The 27,056-nt window shown below is 35.3% G+C and overlaps 1 protein-coding gene across 5 annotated transcripts in view; it reads left to right on the top strand.

Annotated features, from left to right (window-relative positions):
• Positions 1 to 27,056, top strand: part of SOX6 (SRY-box transcription factor 6) — a 650,955-nt gene that overhangs the window by 526,978 nt on the left and 96,921 nt on the right. For 4 of the 5 annotated variants that reach the window (XM_055142871.1, XM_004613574.2, XM_055142870.1 and 1 more), the window contains exon 10: positions 3,585 to 3,664. In XM_055142871.1, coding sequence (XP_054998846.1) covers positions 3,585 to 3,664 — 80 coding nt within the window. Of the gene's footprint in view, positions 1 to 3,584; positions 3,665 to 5,520; positions 5,644 to 27,056 lie in introns of all 5 variants that reach the window. The other variant, XM_055142868.1, reaches the window with a different exon arrangement.

The following is a 27,056-nucleotide window of genomic DNA, read 5'->3' as shown; positions in this document are numbered from 1 at the left end:
ATTTTCTCAATTGATTAATATCTGAAGTTAGCATCTTAGAAGACTCATAATTTGAGTTTCTCATCTGTCTGATGAATCAGTATAAATGGACTCCCAGAATTTACTCAGAATTTTTGACTCTTTAATGAAAGAGTAATTTATAACTAAATTACATCAACTAGTTGTGTGTGTTCAGGAAAAAAGTATGTTCCCTTATATCTAATGTCCCCTAGATTCTTAAGATTCCTTTTCTCCTACATTTAGTCAGTAGACTTTGTCTTCATTTCAGTTTTCCTGATCAGTTAAAATTTTGCTTTATCGGGGCTGGAGCGATAGCACAGCGGGTATGGTGTTTTTCTTGCACTTGGCCAACCGGGGTTAGATTCCCAGAATCCCATGTGGTCCCCTGAGCACTACCCGGGGTAATTCCTGAGTGCAGAGCCAGGAGTGACCCCTGTGCATTGCCGGGTGTGACTCAAAAAGCAAATAAATAAATAAGTAAATAAATTTGCTTTATCTTATTTAGGAATATTTGCTATGGAGATATTTTCATTCTTAAGGAATGTTTCCTATTCTGAGAAGTGCAACTAGAGTTAGACAAATATTCCATAGATCCTAGAAAATAATGGCCCCTTTATTTTCTGCCATTCCCTTCATTAGCCATTTGCATTTGTTCTTTAATTTTCAAATAAACAGTTGGAAAATTTGGAAGGCTAGAAAGATGGATTTTCAGAATGTGCATTAGTTCCCAAATGGGCTTTTGGATGTTGTCTTCACAAACTAGAGGTAACAAGGGCCAATTTACAGTAATGCCTAAAGCCGACCTGTTCCAACAGGTTTTATCTTCCTTTGTATAAATTTAAAAAGAATGGGTCCTCACGCAAGCATTTCAAATCCAGAGACAAATTTGAAAAAAATTGCTACAACACGTTGATTGATTCTTTGCCAAGTCAGCAACCAAAACTTTTGCTTGATTGACTCTTACATAGAAAAAATTAGAGTTGGGGGAAACCCATAACTAGGTTACTAGAAAAAATAATTTTGTAATACTATGAGTCCCTCTTTCTTGACAATTTTATTTTCTACTTTATTTATTTGGTTTTGGGGTTACATCTGATTGTGCTCGGGGCTTACTCCTGACTACGCTGAGGGAATCACAGCTGGCAGGCTTGGAGGACCGGACCTGGTGCCAGGAATCAAACCCAGGTTCATCCTGTGCAAGTTCAGCACCGACTCGACTGTACTATCTCTCTGGCCCCTTTATTTTCTGCCTTAACACCCCCTGTCTTCTTTTGTCCTTATCATTCCCTTCATTAGCCATTTCTCTCCTCATTGTTCTCTGTGATATATTCTCTTCCTCAAAAGTACTTGATTTTACCTTTAGTACTGAAATAGTGACATGCTCTGGAGACCAAAGAATATAGTCATAATATAAAGAGTGGAGCCAGCAGGAAGATTCAGAATGTCTTTTAAAAATATGCTTGTCAGCAATGGAAAGAAAGCTATTGGTAGCCAGCAGGTGAGTTGGAGAGTACTATAGGGTGTGGCAGAGATAGTAATAAATTAACTGGCAAGCCAAAAAAAAAAAATCAGCTATTTCATAGCAGAGAAGCATGACAGCTATGAAAAAAGGAGTGCCCCAGGGAATTCTTTTAGAGTTTGATTTTTTAAAATATGTTTGACATGAAAAATGTTTTAGTACAAATAAAGCAACTGGTATTAAACTTAAGGTGGGGGGGTTGCGGTTTAGAGTTAGTATGAATAATGCATGATATTTAAAGAAAGAACAGCTCTAAAATGTTCTGGCAGGCAGTCCATGTTGATGATTGGAATGGTGATTTTTTTCCCCTATTTTTGAAGCATCATTAATTCAACATCGTTTTGTGATTTTTTTTAACCTGATAAGATATCGACCAAAGAAATACTGTTTGACTTATATTAGGATTTTTTTTCTTGAGATAATTTAGTTTAAATATCAGGAAGATCAGCAGAATTATTTACGCATAAAGCGACAGTCATTTACTATAAAAAATAATTTGGCCTGGTTATCTTTTTTAAAAAGCTCATGTAGCACAGCAAACCAAAATCAACCTCATGGAAGGGGAAAAACAAGATCAGATATTTTGAACATTACTCCATAGGAGACCAGCACAATATAGTGTGAGTGAATGCATTGTAGCTGCGCTCCATATGCAATCAGAAGCCAATTGTTACTGGACTGTGGACAAGCACACACTGTGCTCAATGGTCTGATGAGGTATTATGGATATGATGCAAAGAGACTGTGTAGATTAGAAGCTAACAATTTGTTAAAAGTGAAAGCAACTTAGCATTTACATTGGGCAAGCTGAGTAGCACTTCATGAGGCAAGCAGGATGAGTTCTAAGGAGTGAGGTGACCAGAAAGGCCCCAGGTATTCGTGTCCACGTAGAAAAGAAACTTTATTGTTTTTCAGTTGACTACCTTTATTGCTGTGATTTTTTTTTCCCTCACTGTCTCTTCACTATTACATCCTACTTTCAGTGTGCAAAAGTTCATGCAAAACAGCACGATTATTATAAATGTCAAAAATGTGTGGAGGAACAGCCTATTAAAATATAGCCTAGAGATAGTACATAACACTGACTTTAAATAAGTAGCTGAAGTCAAAGTGATACCCCATTAAATCATTGATATTGTGTAATTCTTCTACAAGTATTAATTTTTATTTCAGTTACCTCTATCACAATATATTCTTCATCACTTTCTTTTTTTGGTTCTTCGGATCATGCACATAGCTGATGATCTTTGGTCACAAAACTTCAGTCCCCTGTTTAGGAATGGTCTGGAGTGAAAAAAAACACTAAGATGTAATATTGATCTCTGCTGAGCTATCTCAGTCACTGCAAGACTTTTGATTCCGTTCTATAATTTAATTACATTTTATGTAAAATATGTGGTTTTTGAATCAAATCATCAAAGAATAGGTGGTAAGTTACTAAAGCACCTGACGGTTCTAGTTTCCATAAGAAATCAGAAAAAAATATGGTTTCTACATTTTTTGGGATACCAAACATTTCACAGAGTGTTGGCCGATAAAATTAACTTTTTTTCTGACCCACACCAAATTGAAGAGATTTCATTTAACTTTTTTACATGATAAAAATCAGGGTTATGGACAGTCAATGGCTCAGAATACTTTTTTTGGACTCTACTACTCTGCTTTTTTCTCCAAGCAATACTTTGTGTTGCTGTTCTGTTAAAAAGAAAATAACCTTAATGCTCCCTTAGTAAACTGAGTGTTAGCCTGGCTTTAAAGATATTTTTTTTACTCTTAAAAAAATGATGTATTACAAGATTTGTAATGGAGTGAACATGCTTGAATTGCACATTTAATTTTTTTAACATCACATTCATGTTTTGCCAGTTTGCCTACCAGCTATCTGTTAACAAAAAGTTCCAAGGCAGCATTGCAAGTCCGTGCCCAACTAAGCCTTTTGTTTCTGCAGATGTTTGGGCTTAGAGCAATGTTGTAAAGCGCAGGCTGTCCAAGGACCATGTTTGTACTTGTCTGCTGCGATTCCCTCTGCATTGTCTAAACCTGTTTGCATTGTTCTTTCCGACAGGTGATAACTACCCTGTACAGTTCATTCCATCAACAATGGCAGCTGCGGCTGCTTCTGGACTCAGCCCTTTACAGCTCCAGGTAAGTGCCAGAAGAAAAAAATGTGGGCTATGAGCCAGTAGTTTAGTGGAAAACTGCTAACCAGCTGTATGCTAAATAATGGCCTGAATGTTAAATAATTTTTTAAGCTTAGCCTAGAAATATTAACACCTTATGTACTCACCAGACTGCAAATTGGAGAGAAAACTGTCCATTTCTATTTTTTTTTACGGGAAAAACAATTTTATGACCTAGTACTCTATGTTATCAGGTGAGGTAACTTTTCCAATCATTGAGTGGTTGTTATTAGATATGTTGGGGTTTTTTTTTTTTATCAATGATCCATTTAAATCTCCATTTATGTCAAATTTGCTTCTATTTATGAACATCCAGAAGTGTTGGATATTTTCCTTCTTGTGGCTATTAAAATAGGGAGTGGGTATTAGCAAATTACTTAAACTGATTGGTAAGTCTTAAGGACATTTCTCCTGAATATGCTGTATCTTCATCCTGTCTAGAGTCAAGTCTGGGTCTGGTGTCTGACCAACTTCTAAATTAGTGTTCTTTACATCCAAAGCTGAATTTAGGGAGAAAGTGTTTAAAATCTGAATAAAAATATTTACACCTTATCTCTTCCTCATAGTGAAATAGGAGGTTTACCATGGGACAAGGTGGTTTTGGATTTTGGTTTTCTAAATAGCTACCTTTAGTGGTGCTTGGAGACTATGAGGCCACTCTTAGCAATTCTCAGTCTTGCTGTTTTAGGCCTGATGGTTCTTTGCTTTGTCCCAGTTGTGCTAGGGGACCACTAGGGCTATACTCAGCAGCACTTTGGGGTTCATGTGGACCAATGATCAAACTCGGCTTCATACATAATAGGCATGTGCTCGATCACTTGAATTATTCCTCTGCCTCACAATATTTATATATTTTTAGCACTAGAAATAAATTGAACATGAATATAAATTTTAATACACTAGATGATATAATAAAAATAATATATAAGCTTCAGTATTTAAACATCTTAAAAATAATAATTACTTTAATTCCATATAATGAATGTTTAGAAATAATTTTTTGTCTTATAGCTTACTGTGGTTATTTTTGAGTTTTTAAAAATAAGTTAGGTCAGGCCAAATTGATAATACAGTAGGCATATACGTTGCATGGGTTTGATCTCTGGCACTCTTTCCAGTCCCCTGAGCCCCACCAAGAGTAATCTCTGAGTACAGAGCCAGGATTAAGCCCTGAACATTGCTTGATATGGTCCCCCAACAAAAATAATAACAACAATAATAAAATAAAATAATCCAAGACTTAACATCCGACCGGGCACTTTTGTTTCTCCTCTATTATTCCCTCTTTGACCTTAAACATTAAAAAAAGGAAAAATAATGCCATGGAACTATCAGATTAAATATTTACAATATGTCTACAAAGTTTTTTACCATCTTTTGAGAAATTTTTTGTAGTAAATCTCATCCAGAAAGCCTTGGAGATGTTACTCATTATGGACTCTCCTACATCGCTAGGGATTTTGCCTATTAGGAGTAGTTACATACCTCTCTTCCAACCTTTCCCCTTGCCAGTTACTAACACTGGGGCTTTACTACAGTTGTTAAAACTCTAAGACATAGATCATTCACAGTAAACATAATGCATTTCTCCTTTTCCAAGAGTTGTGTATAGAGTATCTACTTGAGCTAGAGTAATGCTTTTTGATTCTATAACCAAGTATCTACAAAAGTGTAGAGTTTTGGGGTCCTAAAAACCTTCTGCTTTCCGTTCTTTGTTGTGGTCAATGCCCTGGGGTTAGAAATATGTGTTATTTCACAAGTTCTGACAGTATGTTTTGTCTTTTTTTGTTTGTTTTTTTTTCTGAATATGCTACTAAACAGAAAGGTCATGTCTCCCACCCACAAATTAACCCAAGGCTAAAGGGCCTAAGTGACCGTTTTGGCAGGAGTTTGGACACCTTTGAACATGGTGGTGGCCATTCTTACAACCACAAACAGATTGAGGTATGAATGCTTCCATTGATGCTTCATTGGGTGGGGGACTGGATTGTTCAGTCATTTTCTAGATGTCTTTTTAAAGGGGCAAACACTCAACCTAAACACGAAAACACAATCCTAGCCTTTTTCCTATTTCTGAGGAGGCTCATTTTTCTCTTTTTCTTTCAGAAAAAGGACAACTCCCAAACATGCCCCTCAGTCAGGTTATTTATTATTGATATACAAACAAATTCCTCACCCAATGAGTAACTTCAAAATAATATTTAATTACTCTTAATCACTATTTTGTTTATTGTGCTGTATAATATTTAAAAACAGAAATATTTACTAATATCTTACGTAAATATATGCCTCAGACCTGTAAAGCTGGAAAAAAAATAATTTGGCTTATATAGACAAAACTAATGGAGGTTCAGGGAGATCAAATTATTTAACTCATGCTAAAAGAAAAATAATTACAGAGTCAGAATTACTGGTTAATTCAAGTTTTCTAATTTAGTTTTATCAGACTGAAGTAGGAATGAGTGCCTTGATCTAATTGGTTGTGTTTTGTTCCATAAACTTCTATTGTGTCTCTTTTGTTTTCAATGTTCAATAAAACTCCTTCATTTTTTTCTGATATGTTTTAACTGCTTGGCAGAACATGGTTTATATGACTCATCTGAAAACTGGGTTTTTTTCTACTTTAGACACCAAACTCCCTTCTCTTCATTTTCATGCTTAATTTTGCCTCAAATTGTTGAGGTTCCTTTCTGGAACTATCAGACACTGGAAAATTTCCAGCTAGCTTTTGAAACACACACACACACACACACACACACAAACACACACACACACACACATACACACACAGAGAAAGGTAAACACAGGCTTGAGCATTCTGGGTAAAATATTATGCTACATTTTATATAGCCATCTGACATTAGCCAAAGATGCGAAACTTAATTCAGAAACACAAATAATTGTAGCTGGCAAAATTGTATACAACTCCTATCAACTTTGTCAGCCTGTGTATATCAACTGTGTAATCAATAAGTTGTCTTTTATACACCATCTTTTATGATGCATTTTAATCTGCATTTTTGGAAAATTATAGAGATAGTTGACTCCCCAAAAGAAAGAAGAGAATAAGATCAAAGGCCACCGTGGAAGTAGCCTAAGGAAGAGTTCCACATCTTGTCTGCCTTCCTCTTTCCCTTTCGCTTTGATATGAGAAGTACACAGGTAGGGGGTTCCCACCCACAACATGACTGGGCATATACTCTCAGAGTATCTGCTGTCTTCTGTAAAGCCAAAGGGGATTTGTTTCTCTTTTTGTATAAGGTTCTTCTGGCTGTAGAAAGGGTACTATACTTCTGGACCTTCTGAAAGTCTATTATGCTTAGAACAAACTAAGTAGATCACTGGACATTAACATCAAGCCTTTCTGTGAGATGACAGTTTGCAAGGTTATATGCTAAAGACAGTTTGTCAAACTTTTCAGTGCTTGAAATAATATAAAAACAGGTGGGCTTGGCTCAAATTCAAGATTTCTTCTCTTTTGACCTTTTTTCTCTCTGGGTATTGAAATAGTTCATCCACCTTTCCTTAGTTTTCTGAGGAGTTTTTTATTCTGCTAAATTTTTTACTTATAATGACTTCCCTTCACCACCACTCACCCCTGATGCTGTGAAATCTGATTTCTTTTGGGGTTTGGGGAAGTCGTAACAGTGTAAATGTGGCTGTTAGATTAGTATAGTGGTGTGGCATTGGTGATCTAGAAGCACAGCATAGGTCCTGGACTGATAAAGGGAACCTATTACTGCAAGAGTCTTATTCATCATTTTGAAGTTGGAGTTGGGAACTGGCTTGAGAACATCTTAGGGTTTTTGTTTATTTGTTTGTTTATTCTTGCCTCCATTTTATGCACCTTTCGCCTGCATGTGAGGAAACTTTGCTCTGTTTGCTCACATTATATACTGGTTAGAAAATATTACCCTTGTTTGAGAGGCAGTTTCCTAAAATTACCCAGTATAACATTATTTTGGGGAAATCTAGAAATGGCAGAATAGAACCCCTGTCCCCATCAAAACTACTATAGACATGTATTTTAAATTAAGCAAAAGTAAAAAATTTAATAATATCTTAACTATTCATTTAAAAGTCAGCTTTCTTTTTAAGCTAGTGTTTTCTTTCCTTCTTTGACAACTAAAGTGTCATAACTTTGTCATATGAGTGTTGATACTAAGGAAGCATTACAATTGTGTTAACTACTTTTATTTCTCAGTAGAGATACTTGGGAAGAAAGGCCCCACAATGCATACATACCAACAGCATCCTTCACTTCCTCCCACCCCTTTACATTGCTCAAAACTGGTTCTCTCTACATGATATGATACTTAATTTGTCCTACAAAGGTTGTCACTTCTAACATTGGTGAGCTAGGGCGAACTATAACAGAATTTATACCTTAGAAACCTGAAATGTTGGTTTCAAGTTGAGAAGGGGTATGTAACTTTAAACAAGGAAGACCTGAGAAAGATTTTTTAAATTTTTATTTTGTGGAGGGGCTATACTGTGCAGATCTAAGGTATGGTTTACTCTGCCTCAGGGACACAATCTAGGTGAGAGAAGGCCGAAGAATGCTATTTTTAGTTCAACAGTTCAGCAGATGGAAGCATGAATTTGGTATATCTGAAGGTTGAGGGTCTTGAACCATTAATTCTTATAATGTATTTAACCCTGGGAACAATTAGGAACTGTAACTCTAAGGTTACAATGCTTATGACCTTTAACGAATAGAGGGCACTGCTACAGTAAACAATATATTATACTGCTACTTATTCCAGTCTCACACTTATAAATTTCAGGACCAGTTGCCATTTGCTTTCCTCAGCTTTGTTAGCATTGGTCCTTCAAGTAAGTCAAAAAGAATGTTAAGGAAGGGCGACCAGAATAATGAGGTAGTCATGTAAATATGGCCTTTTAAGTAGCTAGATTGTTCCTCACGAATATTGTCTCAGGAACTAAGCTCTGTATGACATTTTTTAATTAAAAAAATTGATTTCAGTCTGCTGATACATTTTTATGTGGTTGCTTTCATATGAAAGATCCTTAAAATAGTTTTTTGTTTTATTTTTAATTGGGCATGATGCTGTCTCATATTTGTAGCTTGTATTTAAACACGACCTGGTACCGTACCATGCAAAGCGATACACCTGTCTCATGCCTTCTTATTAAATGATGCATGCTTCTCTTTAGCAAATACAGCCGTTAAATATCACACAGCTTAAGAATTTCTAATTAAAATATCTCCACATGTCAGCATATTGGTAATGTATTATTTTAATCCATTTATTTTGTTTATGAATCAGTGACATATGTTTAGATTGTGAAATATATGAGCCTTAAAAATCACTTTATTGAAGAAAATTAATTCCTACAGTACTGTCTCAGTAATGTGTTCACTCACCCAGTCAAGTCACTGGCAGCACTGCCAGTCTTAATGTTGGGTAGACATACTTACCAGTTTTATCTGCATTTAACTGTCTTGGAAAGAATGAATAGCACTTCTTTTCTTCAGCTCCAAAAGGTAGAGATTTTCTTTTTTGACTTTTTTCTCTTTCTTATTAACTCAGATATGCACCCCCCACCCCAACACTTTGTGATACTGTTTTTCTTAATACAATGAAGGATGGGATTGAGTGCATATATAAAGGATTCTGAGAGACCAATCAAAATTAAAAACAAGCTAGTTACCTTTTCAAAGTTAGACATAGTAATTTGTTTGTCAGCAGGGAGATGTTTGGGTCAGCCCTGAGATAAAGTGACTGTCAGCAGTTATTCCTACAAGACAAGTAATTTCACTCAGTGTATTACTGACAGATTGCTCACTTCTGTGAATCACCAGAGAAAACAAACTTAATATTGTTACAGGCAGAGTTTCTGTCTTCATTAGCCTCAGAGAATGATTTTTATCACACATTCAAAGCCTACCAAGCTTTAGTTGGAACATATTTTAGCAGACCAGGTCTTATAATGATGATATGGGTAGTAACCTAGATGAAAGAAATTAAACATGAAAATTTTAAAAATCAATATAAATACATTCTCACTTTTACTTGATGAGCATTATGTGTAGTTTAGAAGCTATTTTGAGAGAAGAAATATAATTAGATACTTATAACACTAGAAGAACCTATCAACCATAAGTTATTCTTAAATAAAACCATTAAAGTCATGCCAAGTTTGCAAAGATGGAGAGGAACAATTGAAGTTTTTGCAAAAGTGAATACAAACACATACTTTATTTAAATGATATTGTCAATTTTCATGCTACGAATGGAAAGTGAAGAAGTGCCCATCAACGTTGAGAATGTGCTATTTCTATTTCAGTTTCAGCTTGAATCTTTATGATACTGTATTTAGATGCTCTTCTCTGGCTCATACCCTGTCTTCTTGTTTACAATCATAAACATACCTTAGTGCTGTGGAGAAGTGAGAGGGTGAGTTAGTGTTGCCGGGTGGGCTTGGGAGGTTGTGATTTCTAACAGAGTGTTGAATGAAGAGTTGATTAGAGTGACCTATTACTAGCTACCCAGTGGAGAAAAAGGAATGGACTGATTCAGAGCTTGGTTTGAGGGTGCCAACTATGGGGTTTTGCTTTGATGGGAATTGCTTGCTTTTTTTCTTAATCAACCTTTACTCACCATTTTTGACTTTTTAAAGAGTGTGATGGAACGTGTGAGGACCATTATGGCTAGGATTAGCAGAACTGTGGATTAATGGAATGAGTTCCATTTTAGATTCAGAATCTTAGATTAGAATTTCCTATGTTGTCTTGTACTATTCTCAAATTACCTATTCTTTCAGTCTGGTCATTGTGAAAAGGATATAAAATATATTCTCAGGGTTGTCTTGAGTAGTGTATTGGGTAACAAACCATGTATTATATTTCCACATACACTAAAAAAAATATCATTAGAATGGGAAAAAAAACTTGCCCACATTCCATTATTTGTTCAACATTCCATTAATTGTTCAATACTTCTCCCACTTTGCTACCTAAAGTACTTCTAAGAAGTGGTTTTAAGATTCTAGAATGTAAGTCATTTAAATATTTTTGTGTCTTTTACTTCATATTGAATCCAACATTGCTTGACATAGTATTTGATAAAATGAATTAATAAATATAATTTATCTTTATTAGCCATTTGATACCCAATGCTTTGAAATTTTTTAAAATATTTGGCCAACTGCTCTATCTTTTAGGAGACTGATAAAATTGATTTACACATTATTTTATGCAAAGACACTTTTAGACAATCTTCTTAAGAAAAACCACAAGTACCAAGTAGTAACTGCACTCATTTTTATAATTCTATTCTTGGGCTCTTACTAAAGCATCTTCATGAACATAGCTGAAAATTATATTAGTCAAAAAGCAAACATAGAGATTTACAGGGTGTATGTGAGATGAGCCATACTCTCTCAGCTTTTTCACATTAACTAAAAACCAAATGAAAATTACATTTCTAACAAAAAAATCAGTTGGATTGATGATTTCATTGAGTCAGTATAGACATCTTCAATATGTTAATACGTTCTAGAAAAATGACATGTCAGATTTCCAAATTTCATGGAATGGCTTTATATTTTACATTGTTTGCTGACTTGTCTATATTTCTTTAACAAATATGGCTAAATAGTAGTCCAAGTCTGGAATTATAAAATCAGTGCAGTCTCTTATTTCATAATGTAATATTTCCACCTATATTTAGTTAGCTTCAGACTAACTAGTTAATCAAGTCAACAGAGTTCCCAATATGTGAATAATTGTGTTAAAATAGACTGTATATAGGATACAATAGTTTCTATAATAGTGACATTCCTATTTTACTAAACACATGTATCATGTATCATATATGTGTATGTGTGTATTATAATCAGTAACCTTAGAATTTGAGAATTGATATAATTAAAATAATAGTGGATTACTTGGAAGCAAAATATTCTAGCATTTTAGAGTTTTTAATACAAACATTTAATATTTTAGAACTGGAATTCCATATACCAATTTCCAACCACAGAATAGGTTATGCAACACTTAAATGTAAATTAGAAAAAGAAATTGTGAAATAATTTGACATGTCAGATGAATACAAAAACATTTTAAACCACATATTAAAATATTATTGACATGGAAAATTCTGTTTAATGTACATAATTGAATGAACTTGGAGATAAGCATTTGTATGTGCAACCATCACTATAATCTATGTTTAAAATATACTCCTCTTCCAAAATTTTCTCTTCATTATTATTGTTGCTCTGTGTGATAAGATTCTTCTTGTAAAGTGATATAGCATAATATTTATCCTCTAAGTCTTGTACATAATGTCTTCAATTTTATCCATGATGTTGCAAGTGGAAGAATTTCATCTTTGGTTTTAATCATCTATCACTTTAAAATGATATTAATTTTATTTATATGGGCACATTTTCTTTATCTGTTCATCCATCGATATTGAGGTTGTGTCTATGCCTGACTATTGTGAAAATTTCTAGAATCAATGAGTGAGTTTGTAAACCTCTTTGAGATCTTAATTTTAGTTTCTTTGGATATGATCTGAAATTTTTTAATCTTATATTTAACTTTTTAAAATTAATTTTTTTAAATCTAGTTTATGATAAAGGTCTCATTTTATTATTTTGAATGTTGATATTTTGCATTTTAAATACCATTTGTTGAAGAAATTCATTCTCTTACATTGGGCATTCTTGGCACCAGATCATTTTTACACATGTACATTTATTTCTGGGACTTTTTTCTGTTTCATTGATATATATTTCTATTTTATATAAGTTTCATAATGTTTTGATTACTATAGCTTTATAATCCATTATAAAATAGAAATTGTAATGTCTCTAGCTTTTTTTCTTTTTCAAGATTGTTTTTGGTGTTTGTGGGGCTTGAGAGATAGCACAGCTGGTAAGGTGCTTGCCTTGCATGCAGTAGACCCAGGTTTGATCCTTGTCATACCATATGATCCCCTGAATACAGGCAAGAATGACTCTGGAATGCAGAGACAGTAGTAAACTCTGAGCATCACCAGATGTGGCCCCCAAAACAACATCAACTATAACAAAAAAGATTATTTTGCTATGTGTATGTGTGCTTACATAGATTTCAGAATTTATTTCTGAAAAAAAGATGGAATTTTAATGGGAATTACATTGAATCTCTAAGTATCTTTGAGTAATATTAAGACTTTAACAATATTAATTATATTAATAAAAATATTTTAATGGTACTTAATTAAAATATATTTAGAAGCTACAGTTGCATATATTCCTCTCCTAGACTCAGCCTATGGGGGAAATGCATGACATGGTATTACTACTCCATTAATCATATCTTATTATTTAGAAGGATTCATATAATATGCATGTTTGTACAAGTAAACCTAAATTATACATTCAGGGGAAATTTGTAACTAGTTAAGCTCTCAGTAGTGATTTGAAAACATTTATTTAATTTTGACTATTATAGATTATTAGGATCGTAGTAATAACTAGATTCTCCTACATATCTCTTGATCCTAAAAAAATGTAGTAATGAATTCTTTTCTCAAATTAATATAAATAAACAAAAACCAAATATCAATGGTATTCTCTATACTGTTTTCCTTATGAATATTTAAAAATATTGTATGCCTCTTTCTTTTACTTCTCCCTTGAAACTAATGGCATCAGTAAAGCTATTTTGAGTCAAATTGAGAGGAAATAATTTACATTCTTTCATACCAGTTTTATAAACACAAATTTCCTTTTATTTAAACTCATTCAATGCATATTTAATTATTTGCAATTATGAAAATAATAAAGATATAAGTAAAAATGGAAGACAGTAGAGTCAAATAAATTTCTCAAGACATGCATCCTTTTAGTCATTGGGTGAAGCAAAGACTTCTTGAGATTTCTTAATTTTCAGTAGACTATATCGAGTTCATCCTTACTGGGTGTTATCCTTACAACCAGTTATTATTTCTGTAACTAAAATCTATAACCAAAATATTTGGATGTCTTATAACCTAGACCATGGTTCTTGGTCCCTTATAATTTTCTTGGTTTAATTATCTTGCAAATATGAATAAAATTTAAATAGATAATAGATATGTATAAATTTTTTATTGTTTAAAACGTGTTGACTGTTTTAAACCCCACAAAGTGCAAAAATGATGCTCATTTCAAAACAGTTTTAAATAGAGGTTTTTGTTTTTTGGGTTTTATTTTGGTTCGTTTGGGGGAGGGAGGGCATGCCTCGTGATGCTCAGGAATTGCTTTTGGTTCTGCACTCAGAAATCACTATTGGTGGGCTTAAGGGCCATTTGGGATACCAAGAATTGAATGCGGTTGGCTGCATGCAAGGTAAATGCACTACCAGCTGTACTATGGTTCCAGCCCCAATAGAACTATTTTTAATCTGCAGTATCCTCTTTGAGTCTTATTTGTCTTATCTTCACTTTCATTCACTTACTGAATTGACTGGAATGATAGCACAGTGGGTAGGGCATTTTCCCTTGCACGCAGTCTACCCGGGTTCAATTCCTCTGTCCCTCTCGGAGATTCCTGCAAGCTTCCAAAAGTATCCCGCCCGCACAGAAGAGCCTGGCAAGCTACCCGTGGCGTATTCAATATGCCAAAACAGTAACAACAAGTCTTACAATGGAGACGTTACTGATGCCCACTTGAGCAAATCGATGAACAACAGGACAGTGCTGCAATGCTAGGTTGTAATCAAAATCTTTTCAATTAAAGGGAGCTCATCAGTACTTTTGCTCAGAAATTCGAAGTTTACATAAAAATCTAAACAAATCATATTTAATAATACAACCATTTAACATTTTTTTTTGTGAAAGGTGGGGGGGTGCCTGGTAACTGCTAGATGCTACTCTAGATCAGTGGCTCTTAACTAGGAACAATTTTCACCTCAGTTCAAGGTTCAGTTGACAATATCTGGAGACATTTTTGATATGTGTAACTTCGGGTGGCGTTGTAACTGATTCTGGCATCTACTGTGTGGAGGCCAAAAATGCTGCTAAATGTTCAACAGTGCTCAGGATACCTTAGAGACAGCAAAGACTGATCTAATCGTATTAGCAATAGTGCTGAGATTGATAAAACCTGTTTTAGACATTGAGGACATAGTAGTGAAAAAAAGTAGGTCCTCACCCTCATGAAGTTTACAGATTGATTGGAGAAAGATAACATAGGGAGATAAATAATACCAAAAAGTTATTGTGGCAAAGCGTTGGATATGTAATTCAGTGACTGCGTGTGATTGGCCTGGGTTTAGTCTCCTGAGCCTACCGAGGGAGACCCATGAGCATGAAACCAGTAGTAAGCTCTTTGCACTGCAGGGTGCAACCCCAAAACTTAAAAAAAATTATTATGTCATATGTTACTAGTTTTACTAGAAATGCCTACCTACCTTTCTATGTATTTAAACTTGGATATATTTTAACTTGGTTTCTAAAATTGAAAACTTCTTGATTATTGATACTTAGTTCTTTGTTCCACTCTGAATTTCAAGACTAATATTTTCATTCTAACCAGTCTCTTCTGACTTAAGCAGGGAAATTCTCCTTGGGCTCATCTTTTCAGTTGTATCAATCACATCATGGACTCTGAATTTCAGTAAAGGAATATCATTTCCTGCTGAAAAAGTACACAAGTATATGTCTCAGGGTGAAGTAAATGTGAAATTTGGTCAGGATCTGAAATCTTCTCATTAGTTTTTAGGATACCATTATTGAGATTCTATGGGAAAAGTAGAATCACTCTCGGCAGAGAACTTGTATTTGATGAAATTTGTTTCTAATTTCTTCCTAAAAACAAAATAGATATAATAATATGAATTCAATATCAGTAAGCATGAATGCAAAATAGAATAATATTGTTTAGTGTTCTATAGCTTACTAAGAAAAAAGTAATTTATACTTATCCTTTTAATAAATTGACTTTAGTATAATCCTCATACGTTAGAAGGAACTGTGAGTTTCAGATTGTTTAAGTGCCTGACCTAGAATAGTTATCTATTAAACAAAATAATACCAAGTATAAAATTTAAGTATTTTTTAAATTCTTGATGAGAATTCTTTTATATTACACCCAACTTATTTTGTATACAGGAAGCAGTTATTTAGATGCTTTCTTGTATAACTTTCTCCATCTCATCATTATATTATTCAGAGGGATTGAAGTGACTTAAATTATAAAAGAAAATTATTTCAAAGTCCATATGACATTCTTAAAGTCCAAAAGAATTAATTATTTTTCCAAATTTCCAGTTAAATGGCCAGAAGAATCTTCAAGCCTAATAGAATTGAGCAAGGATTTAAAAAAAAAGAAAGGGGGATATTTTCAATACCATCTTATCATATGATCTTTCTTTTGAGGAAGATTTTTCTAATGTTTGCTGCTGAATGCCAAAACTCTATTCTTCGGAGAGTTTCTGGGGCTGTTATAGCATTTCAAAGTTTTGATGGGTCTCCTGGAGCAGCTGGGGAGGGTGCCCTTGCCCTCCTTACCCTGCAGTGGCTCTCCGAGCATGTTCAGCAGGTTGCATGCCAGCAGATGAAGCAGATGTTGGACCATACTGGAATGGAGCGCCTGCTGCATCAGGACCTGGGGATTCCTCTTGACATCTGGCTGTTGTTGGGTCGCGATGCCTGCCTCAGGCCAGGAGACTATGGGAGCTGTGGGGCAGAGAGCACAGAGCCTTTGCTGCTCTTTAAGTGATTAGTGCACTGAAGCAGCAATAATGTTGAATTATCGCTTGGCTGCTTTCTTCTCAGGAATCTTGGGACAATAGGAGAGTCAGGAAGGAGTATTTACAGTAAAGTCATGTTCAGAGAGACAAGACTAATTATAGAGTATTAAAAGGCTTTATTTTTTAAGAGATTTAACTTACAAATAAATCTGGACACTGTACGAAATTTTGTAGAACCATAAAGCCAGCAGCTTAGAGCGATTTTTCTAATGCAAGTGGCTATGATAAAATCATTTCAGGAATTTCTCAGTTTTAGACTCTGGTCAAGTTGTACTTCAGATGATACAACATCTGCTTAAAAAAAAAAAAAGGATAAGAAAATATACCAATCCTTGTACTGCTGGGGAGTAAAATATCTAACTTGAAGGGAAAGAAGACTTTGAGGTAAGAAATAGACTGAAATATGCACTGACTTTTGCAGTTTCACTTTATCAGTCTGGAAACTGGCCTGCTTTTGCTGCTCAGAGGTGAAGCCATCTGTTACACCAATTTCCTTTATGCTATGTGTGATTTAAGCACAATAGATGTGGAAATGGTAGTTTAAATGCATTTTGCTATGAACAGTTGTCATAGCATGCTGATTTCCCTCTTATAATTTTTTTTATTAGTGAGACCTGAACACTCGAAAAAGTCTTCTTATAGACATATTATGGCCATTTGTGTTCATGGTAATTTATTGGTGAAGAACACTGTCTTGCTCTCACTTAACCTCTTGTATTCTAAAGGGGTTATATTTAATTAACACTGGCAAAAGGTTGACCTGTGAAGCTGTACAAAGTGATTGAACTGCATTTTCCAGCTTCTGCTCTAGTCATCTGGGAAAGAAATTTTTTAAACAATTTAGAAAGTCCTATTTTTTGAAATTCCAACTAACTAAGCTGTATTTCAACGGATCATTTAATGCTCAAATGGACAAAGGTATTACTTCAATCATTGAATTGGATCAAACTTCTCAAGAGGTCCATTTTTAAAATTCCATAGGAAAAATAATTTTTCATCTTTTTCTCAGTGGATTATCCTTTGGCCTGCCTAAAACAAAAATGACACATACGTTTTTATAAAGGAAGAAGAAGCACTCTCTGTAGCTGAATGGAGTAGGGTTTATGCTCCATCCAGTTCTTACTATAACAGGATTGCCTTCTGACAATTTAGGAGCTCCTCCCCCCACATAGAGAAAGCAAATTATCTCTGAAGTGGTGCTGTTCCTTTTTCAGAATATATTCATGTCCAAGGAAATATTTGATACAGGTCTCAAGAGGCAGTCCCTGAATAATGCTTAGTTCAATCATCGTCTAAGATGTGGTGCAACAGAGGGTGAGAATTAGAGCGGGAAACTTTATTGAGTTAGTAGAAACTTGGATGTGACTGATTTGGGTGGCAGCATCTCACTTTTCCATCTGTTTACCATTGCTTTTCAAATGAGGAATTTTTTAGTTGAAGAGAAAAGCAGGCAAGCATCATTGATCTGTATCCAGTGATGCCATTCCTGACTTCAGATCGACCTCTGCCACATCTCCTAATCATGAGACTCCACAGCCAAATACAAACGTACCTCACAAAGAAGTAGGAAATGACTTGGTATTGTCAAGTGATGATTTGCCACCTTATGTGGAATAGTGGGGCTGAAGCGATAGCACAGCGGTAGGGCGTTCGCCTTTCACTCGGCCAACCCGTGTTCGATTCCTCCGCCCCTCTTGAGAGCCTAGCAAGCTCTCCATGACAGTGGAATAGTATCTTTGCTCTTGTGTCAGCGAGCTCAAGCTAGCTGTCAAGGAGAAAGCATTTTCTGTGCACACAGGGGTGACTGGTCTGGAGATTTCCAGAAAACTATGCTTCTTAGACCATAAGATAATTTCAGTTAGATTCCTGTGACTGAGCTAATTCCCTCTGAAAGTCTCCTTCTCTCTACAATGGGGATATTACACTTTTCATATCGTGAAGGTAGAACCAAGTCACATAAATCAAGTGCTTAGTGTTGTTTCCGCTACATGGTAAATGCTTAGTAAACACCATTTCTCTGCACATATTTACATTTGTATCTCCCTCATTCATTAAGTATGTGTTGTATATTTTAGGTGCTCTGATAGGCAAGGGATTAGTTTCTGCCCTCTTATAGTAGAGGCCCTTAGAAAATCAATTAAATGGACACTTCCCTCAAAGTGATAAGAACAGATAAAAGAGGACTAGGCACTTATATAGTATATATGTATTAGATACACTAATTTGTTCAATGACAGGTCTAGTTATTTTAGGCTTTTTGAAGCCTTTTTGTCCTGATTTCTATGGTCCCTACTCCTTAGGTCAAGTAGCAGGAGGCCTAGCATAATGCTCTTTAGTGAGAAGTGATGGCCTGTAATTAAGGTATTTTATATTGCAGTTTACACTGATCAAGGGGAAAAAAGCACAATTTTAGAGGGAAATAAAACCCATCACCAAAAGACTGAGATTGTGCAATAACTTTGACTTCTAGAGCCAGAAAGACCACTGAAGTCTTGAGGATCAAATTCCAACTTGATATGGTTTATGTGCCTCAGCAAATTCATCTTTTTTAAATATCTATTATTTATTTTATTTTATTTTTGAAAATTTTATTGAATCACCATGAGATAGTTACAAGCTTTCATGTTTGGGTTACAATCACACAATGATCAAGCACCCATCCCTCCACCAGTGCACATTCCCCACCACCAATATCTCCAGTATATCCCCCTTTCTGCCTTCCTCCTGCGTCATGGCAGACAATGTTCCCCGTATTCTCTCTCTACTTTTGGGCATTATGGCTTGCAGCACAGACACTGAGAAGTCATCATGTGTGTTCTGTCATCTACTTTCGGTATGCATCTCCCATCCTGATTCCTCCAGCCATCATTTTCTTAGTGATCCCTTCTCTGTGTCATCTGCCTTCTCCCCTCCACTCATGAAGCACACTTCCAGCTATTATCAATCCTCCTGGCCCTTGTGTCTACTGTCCTTCTATATCTGTCCCTCTGTTTCTAATTCATTTCAGTTAGCATGATACTCTCCATGTCTATCCCTTTATAAGCAAATTTCATGACTTCATCTCTCCTAACAGCTGCATAGCATTCCATTATGTAGATGTACCAAAGCTTCTTTAACCAGTCATCTGTTCTAGGGCACTTGGGTTGTTTCCATATTTTGGCTATTGTGAACAGTGCTGCAATGAACATATAGGTACAGATGTCATTTCTACTATCCTTTTTTGAATCTTTTTTACACCCCAATTTAATCAAATGTTACTAGTAATAATATTCTGTAGGGAAGTTGTTAGGAGTAAATTTAACAACAACAACAATAACAACAACAACAAAAACGTAAAAATTGCTTTACCCACCATTCAGTTTTACAGTTGAAGAGACAGAGAATTAAGAATGGACTCACTTGACCAAATTCACGTAACTTGTAGGTGATCTAGGTTAGGTGTGCGGAAATGTGAGAGAGCAATGTGAAGATTATACTCGTTTTTTAAAAAAAATGCAAAAAAGGAGCTTTAAACTATATAACAGCGCTTATAGAGTAATGACTGGAGTATAAACTTATGTTAATATAATAAGATTATTAAAATAATTTCCTCACATTCATTCTTCAAATATATATGTATATTTAAGTTTTTTATTGAATCTCCGTGAAATACAGCTATAAAACTTTCATGTTTGAGTTTCAGTCATACAATGATTGAACACCCATCCCTTCACCTGTGCACATTTTCCACCACCAATATCTCAGTACATTTTCATATCTGAGATGATGTCAGATTTTAATCTTGATAGGAGAAGGAAATTCACTAGGCATATGGGGGAAGGATGCAGAATGCCAGAGTTCTCCTGAGAAGAGAAGATAAAGTTCACTGTAAAGCACAACTTGGTCTTAGGTAAGTGTAAAAGTGATAGGTAGCATGGCACGTGAAAAAAGGATAATCTGGCATAGACTAAGGGAACTACAATAGAAGGAGACATTGGAAAGATAAGCAGAGGGTCACATCACCTTTTATACTCCACTTAGCAAGTTTCAATGCATGTGTGAGGTATTATTTTTACAGCAAATTGTAGAGAGGTGTAAGGTAAGAGAACAATTTTTATGATGTGATATTTCTCTATTAATTTGATCTCTAGTCTACACTTTCCCATTAGACTAAATTTAACAGTTAGGGAACTGTTTGGTAAGATAGAGAGTCTCTTTAGTACAATGGTACCCTGTGGCAAGTGAAACAGTACAAATAGTGTAATGATACATGCAGAATAAACAGAATGGTTGAAAATTGAAACAAAGCCAAGGTCCAGCCATTTCCTCGGGATTTGGGGAAATCTTGTAATCTGCCGTTTAAACGCAATCATATTTAGCACATTGCTTCTCAGCGAAAGGGTCTTAATACTGTATACTCTATTTCAACCAAATGATGAAACAAGGGATAAAATTCTATAACGAAAAGCAATGGTTCTTCTAATTGTTAATGCCTTGCAATTATGCCCCTTTCTGGAATAATAAAATGTTCCTTGGCAGAGGTCAGGATCTCTGCCACTGACTTATTTAGCAGATCCTCTTAACATCTGTCCTGCAGACTGTGCACTTTATTAACAGACAAGAGACCCAACAGACTTAGCCTGCTGTGTCCCTTTTCCACATTCACACAGCTGTGGATTAACTCAGACTTTCCAGAAGAGGACCAACCAGAAGGGATAGTAATGTTATTGGCTGATTCTAAAAAGATGGGGAGAAAGAGCAGAAACAAATGTTGCCCTAGTACAATTCAGTGTTTTTAGGGTGACAATTACCAGTCTGTTTTAAAAAGGAATAAAAGCAGCCATTTTACTAAGTAGGAAAGTCTATTCATATCTGTGTGGGAACCTAATCAGGCTCTTGTTTCCAATGACGGTGACTCCACAGTGGCACCAGGTCTGCGACAAGAATGCTCCTTTTGTATGCCGATAATGTGGAAACGATAAAATTTCCTTTAAGAGACATATGTGTTTACATCATGAGATGTGTTATTTGACAAAATGCTTTGTTCTCCTTATATTTTCCTTGCAGAGTTTCATGCTGGGTTGTTTGGCTGGAAATCTTTGATTAACTAGAATTAGTTGTTGGAATAAAATAGACACTTTTGTTTTATGAGTCCTCTTGCTGAGCTGTAAATTATAGTAAAACATATAAGGAATGACAAAAAGAAGTGCTGATTTGAACCTCTGACCTACAACAGGCACAGAAACGTAAGATTATTCCTTCAAAGAGCTGCATAGAGACATAAATATTCCATGGTCCACTCAAAATTCTGCTCTCTTAACAAACTAAACCTGGAATTTTTCTTCATGTAATGATATTTTTTAAGTTAGGGGGTATTATTTTAGATTTAGAGGAGACATTTAGATTTCCCTCCCTCCCCTCCAAAAGAAATCCCCACTAACATAGGAATTTTAATGTTTAAAGCTTTTTCTCTCTCCAACAATGAATGCTGAAAACAAGAACAAAGCAAAGTTCCTGTGCCATAAATAAATAGCCAAGGGTACTTTCCCCCTTTTCCCATAGAATTGGTCTGCTTATAATTCTGAACTATTTCTCAAAGCTATGCTGGCCCTTAGTGTGAACATCTCAGTTTGGTGTAGGCTTTTAGTGGGCACTAGCTGAAAGAAATGGGCCAAGAGGGGGAGACATTACTAAAAGCAGAATAGAAACTCTTAACTTCAACACTTCTCACCTTGCAGGAATTGATGTACTTTCTGCTGTGTGTGTGTGTGTGTGTGTGTGTGTGTGTTTTATGGGGAAGGATATTAAATAATTTTGTAGGATTCTTTTTGACTTTTAGGTAGCAAAGATTCTTTATCTAAGCTTCTCTCTCTGTAAGCAAAGCTTACCCAGCTCTTCAATGTCAAAACTAATTTGATGGGTATGTTAATTAACCTAATGGTGCTCATCATTTTGCATTATATAGCACTGTAGCACTGTTGTCCCGTTGTTCATCGATTTGCTCAAGCGGGTACCAGTAACATCTCCATTGTGAGACTTGTTACTGTTTTTGGCATATTGAATATGCCACGGGTAGCTTGCCAGGCTCTGCCGTGCAGGCGGGATACTCTCAGTAGCTTGCCAGGCTCTCTGAGAGGGACGGAGGAATTGAACCCCCGGTTGGCCATGTGCAAGGCAAACGCCCTACCCACTGTGCTATTGCTCCAACCCTTTACGTTATGTTATATACATATATTAAATAAACATGTTGTACTTGCCAAACTCACAGAATGCTATTTTTCGATTACATCTCAATAAAATAATTATTTGCTCCCAGTGATGGTATTTACTAGGAATTTGCATTTTCGTTATATCACTTAAAACGTTGTCGTTTTCCTTCTCTCTTTCCTGTCCTTTCTGTGAACTGAAGTGCATCTTATCTTTTTTTTAACATTTAAAAAAATTTATTGAATCACCGTGAGATAGTTACAAGCTTTCATGTTTGGGTTACAATCACACAATGATCAAGCACCCATCATCCCTCCACTAGTGCACATTTCCCACCAACAATATCCCAGGTATATCCCCCCTTTCCCACCTTCCCCCTGCCCCCATGGCAGACAATGTTCCTCATACTCTCTACTTTTGGGCATTATGGCTTGCAACACAGACACTGAGAGGTCATCATGTTTGGTGCATTATCTACTTTCGGCATGCATCTCCCATCCCAACTGATTCCTCCAGCCATCATTTTCTTAGTGATTCCTTCTCTATTCCATCTGCCTTCTCCCCTCTGCTCATGAAGCAGGCTTCCAGCTATGGGGCAATCCACCTAGTCTTTGTATCTACTGTTTTTGGGTGTTCAGCATCATGTGATGTTCTTCTATACTCCATAAATGAGTGCAGTCCTTCTATGTCTGTCCCTCTTTCTGATTCATTTCACTTAGCATGGTACTCTCCATGTCTATCCATTTATAAGCAAATTTCATGACTTCATCTCTACTAAAGCTGCATAGCATTCCATTGTGTAGATGTACCAAAGTTTTTTTAACCAGTCATCTGTTCTAGGCCACTTGGGTTGTTTCCATATTTTGGCTATTGTGAACAGTGCTGCAATGAACATATAGGTACAGATGTCACTTCTACTGTGCTTTTTTTTTTCATCCTTGGGATATATTCCCAGAAATGGTATTGTGGGGTCATATGGAAGCTCAATTTCTAGTTTTGAAGGACTGTCCATATTGCTTTCCAGAAAGGCTGGACCAGTCGGCATTCCCACCAACAGTGATAGAGTGTCCCTTTTTCCCCACATCTATGCCAGCACTGGTTACTTTCATTTTTTTGAATGTTTGCCAGTCTCTGTGGTATGATATGATATCTCATTGTTGTTTTGATTTGTATCTACTTGATGACTAGTGATATGGAGCATTTTTTCATGTGCTTTTTGGCCATTTGTATTTCTTTTTTGAGGAAACTTCCATTCATTTCTTCTCCCCATTTTTTGATGGGGTTGGAGGATTTTTTTCTCATACAATTCTACTAGTGTCTTGTATATTTTGGATATTAATCCCTTATCAGATGAGTATTGGGTAAATATTCTTTCCCATTCTGTGGGATCTTTCTGTATTTTGGTCACTGTTTCTTTTGTAGTGCAGGAGCTTCTTAGTTTAATGTAGTCCCATTTGTTTATGTTTGCTTCCACTTGCATGGTCAGTGCTGTTTCATCCTTTAAGATGCTTTTAGTTTCAATGTCATGGAGAGTTCTGCCTACATTTTTCTCTATGTACCTTATAGATTCATGTCTGATATTGAGGTCTTTAATCCACTTTGATCTGACTTTTGTGCCTGGCATTAGACAGAGGTCAGAGTTCATTTTTTTGCAGGTAGCTATCCAGTTTTCCCAGCACCACTTGTCGAAGAGGCTTTCCTTGTTCCACTTCACATTTCTTGCTCCTTTGTCAGAGATTAAGTGGCCACATATTTGGGGGTCTGTGACAGGATATTCAACTCACTACAGCTTATCTTATTCATCTTGTATCCCTAAAACAGTTATGCTGAATTGTATTAAAAATGCCAAATTTTGTGAATAAGATTTTTGGAGTGGCTTCTCGTAAAGAGAATGCCATACCAAGAAATAACAGAGACTACAAGTATTGATACAAGTACTCATATAACAACTCAGTTTTAAGTATATTATGTGTATTAACTCATTGGCTCCATATTAATTATTGTTTTTTCCCCCATTTTGCAGATATGTAAATAAAAGAGCCAAGGAAAACTTAAAAATCCTAAGATTACATTTAGTAAAAAGTGGTTCTAACTAAAGAGTGTGCATTCTTGATCACTATACTATCCTGTCCCTTATAGCAACATAAAAACCTTATTTTTCTAAGTTCTTTCTCAGGTCTTTAAATTACAATTATCTGTTTCATCTACTATAGAAAGTTTTCATCTGTGTTATTGAGATATATAGCATTATAACATTTAGTGACAATAAAACACATTGCATGCTTATTACACACTGTTTTAATGATAGGGCTTCCGCCACTTTGTATAAGGTACCATTTCTTTTTCTAGCCAGGGAATAAACCATTGGTATCACTGTAGGATGCATATGGCATATTTACATACTGTAAAATATTCTGAAGTATCCCACTTGGCAATATTAATAATTTTAGTTTAAAAAATAATATAATGGAGATGGTTCTGAACAGAGGAATTTATTTGAATTAAATATAGGAGAAAATATAATAGAAAGAAATAAGGAAATATTTTGCATTATCTGCTGCTAGTTTATGTGATAACTTCAAAGTGAATTAGAAATATATAATCACTTTGATATTTATTTAAAATGAGCATTTCTGATTATTATTAATACATTTATAACCAATCCACAAATTTTATCACACCTATGAAATTTTTTCATTGACATGACTCTGTGCTCCAAAATCTCCAGAGAAATTAAAGTCCAACTTCAGTTTAAAAATAGTAAAAACATTTAAAAATAACAAACACATTTGTTTTCTCACCAGCAACATTTGTTCTATCCATTCATTAACACGAGTAAAATAGCCCTTACAAAGTACTTTACTTTCCTCTTAAGCAGTGGTGTTTTTCTGAATATACATATTTTAATGATTTAAATTAAAAAAAATTTATGCATACTTATCCACATTTGTCTTCATTCTGTGTTATTTTGGAGGCTTCATTATGGATGGAAATGGAAGGGCATAGAAGCTGGGCAGTTGTAGAATGTTTTTCAAGCAGCAGCATCTGGTTCCTTGGCAGTCATCATGGGCCAAGGCAAGTCAGCCCTGGCTTCTCTCCAGATTTTTGTGTGGGTATTGCTGAGGGATTTTCAGGTCTGCCATGTTGTTTTAATGGTGTTTCCTAGAAACTCAGAATGGAATCCAAAGTTTGTTTGATAGTACATAAGGTCTCTGTGAGGTGGCCCCTTTGGTATCTTAATACCAAATCCCTTCTCCTCTGACCAACTTACACTCCTCTCGCCACACTGACCTCCTCCTTGTCCTTCAGACATTACAGACACAATTATATTCTTGCCTTAGGACTTCCATCTATTCTTTGCCTCTGTTTCAGTTGTTCTCTTCAGGTAATAATTTATTCCTTCCCTTTCAGATCTCTACTCAAATGTTCTCCCTCTCGTAGTTTTTCTGCCTCCATAATTGAATGTCTTCTTTTTCCATTCCACACGCCTTTTCACTTCAAATTTCATAGCACAAATCACCACCAGAGTTATGCATCTATGTGCTTCTTTATCTTTTCCTCTCACTCTCTTCCCTAATGTCATATTATTCACTTCAATTTTTCCAAAATATAGATAGTACAGGATTCATAGTTCCCACTTGAATATTTTTAATGAATGCAAACCAAAATTCGCCTTTTAGTTAGAAAGTAGTATTTTTCAATATTTGAGACCCGTATTAATTAACTGAAAGTACTTTATTGAACTTAGCACTTAAAAAAATATTTTTAAATTTTATTGAATCACCATGAGATAGTTACAAGCTTTCATGTTTGGGTTACATGTGCACTGGTGGGGGATGGGTGTTTGATCATTTTGAGATTGTAACCCGAACTTAGCACTTTTTAAATATGTACATATACACAACACACACATCCTTTGAAAACTTTCTTTTGATTGAGTTTATGGGAAATAGAACTTAAGTTTCAAATCCATTTTTAGATTGACTGATGAATTTTTATATCCTATTCTAGGGTCAAGATGCTTTTGTTTAATGTTCCCTTAATGAGTTTTTTGAGTAGACAATTAAAGGGACGTTACAAATGCAAGGCTATACCATTTGGAACACATTCAGAGTTGGATCTCTTGACATTGCCTGTCCAGCTCTTGGAAACAGAAGGAAAACAGTGATATTCATTCCTATAATGCTGTTTCCTACTACCCCAACTGTTATCATTCACTTATCTTGCTTCCCTAGCTACACTATTGTTTCAATGAGTGAATTTAATTTCTTTAAATGAACCATTATAAATATGCATATTTTATTTAGCACTCTATAAGGGAAAAAACATTTGGAAGAAGTCGGGAAAGATTGTGTCTTCTTGTTAAAAATATTTGGGGTTGCTTTGTTTGTTCTGAGTTATTTATACTGTGTTACTGTGT

This window comes from Sorex araneus, chromosome 6 (genome assembly GCF_027595985.1).
Source record: "Sorex araneus isolate mSorAra2 chromosome 6, mSorAra2.pri, whole genome shotgun sequence".
Taxonomy (NCBI): Eukaryota; Metazoa; Chordata; class Mammalia; order Eulipotyphla; family Soricidae; genus Sorex; species Sorex araneus.
The sequence above is the reverse complement of the archived record's forward strand: the minus strand, read 5'-3'. Positions and strand labels throughout refer to the sequence as shown.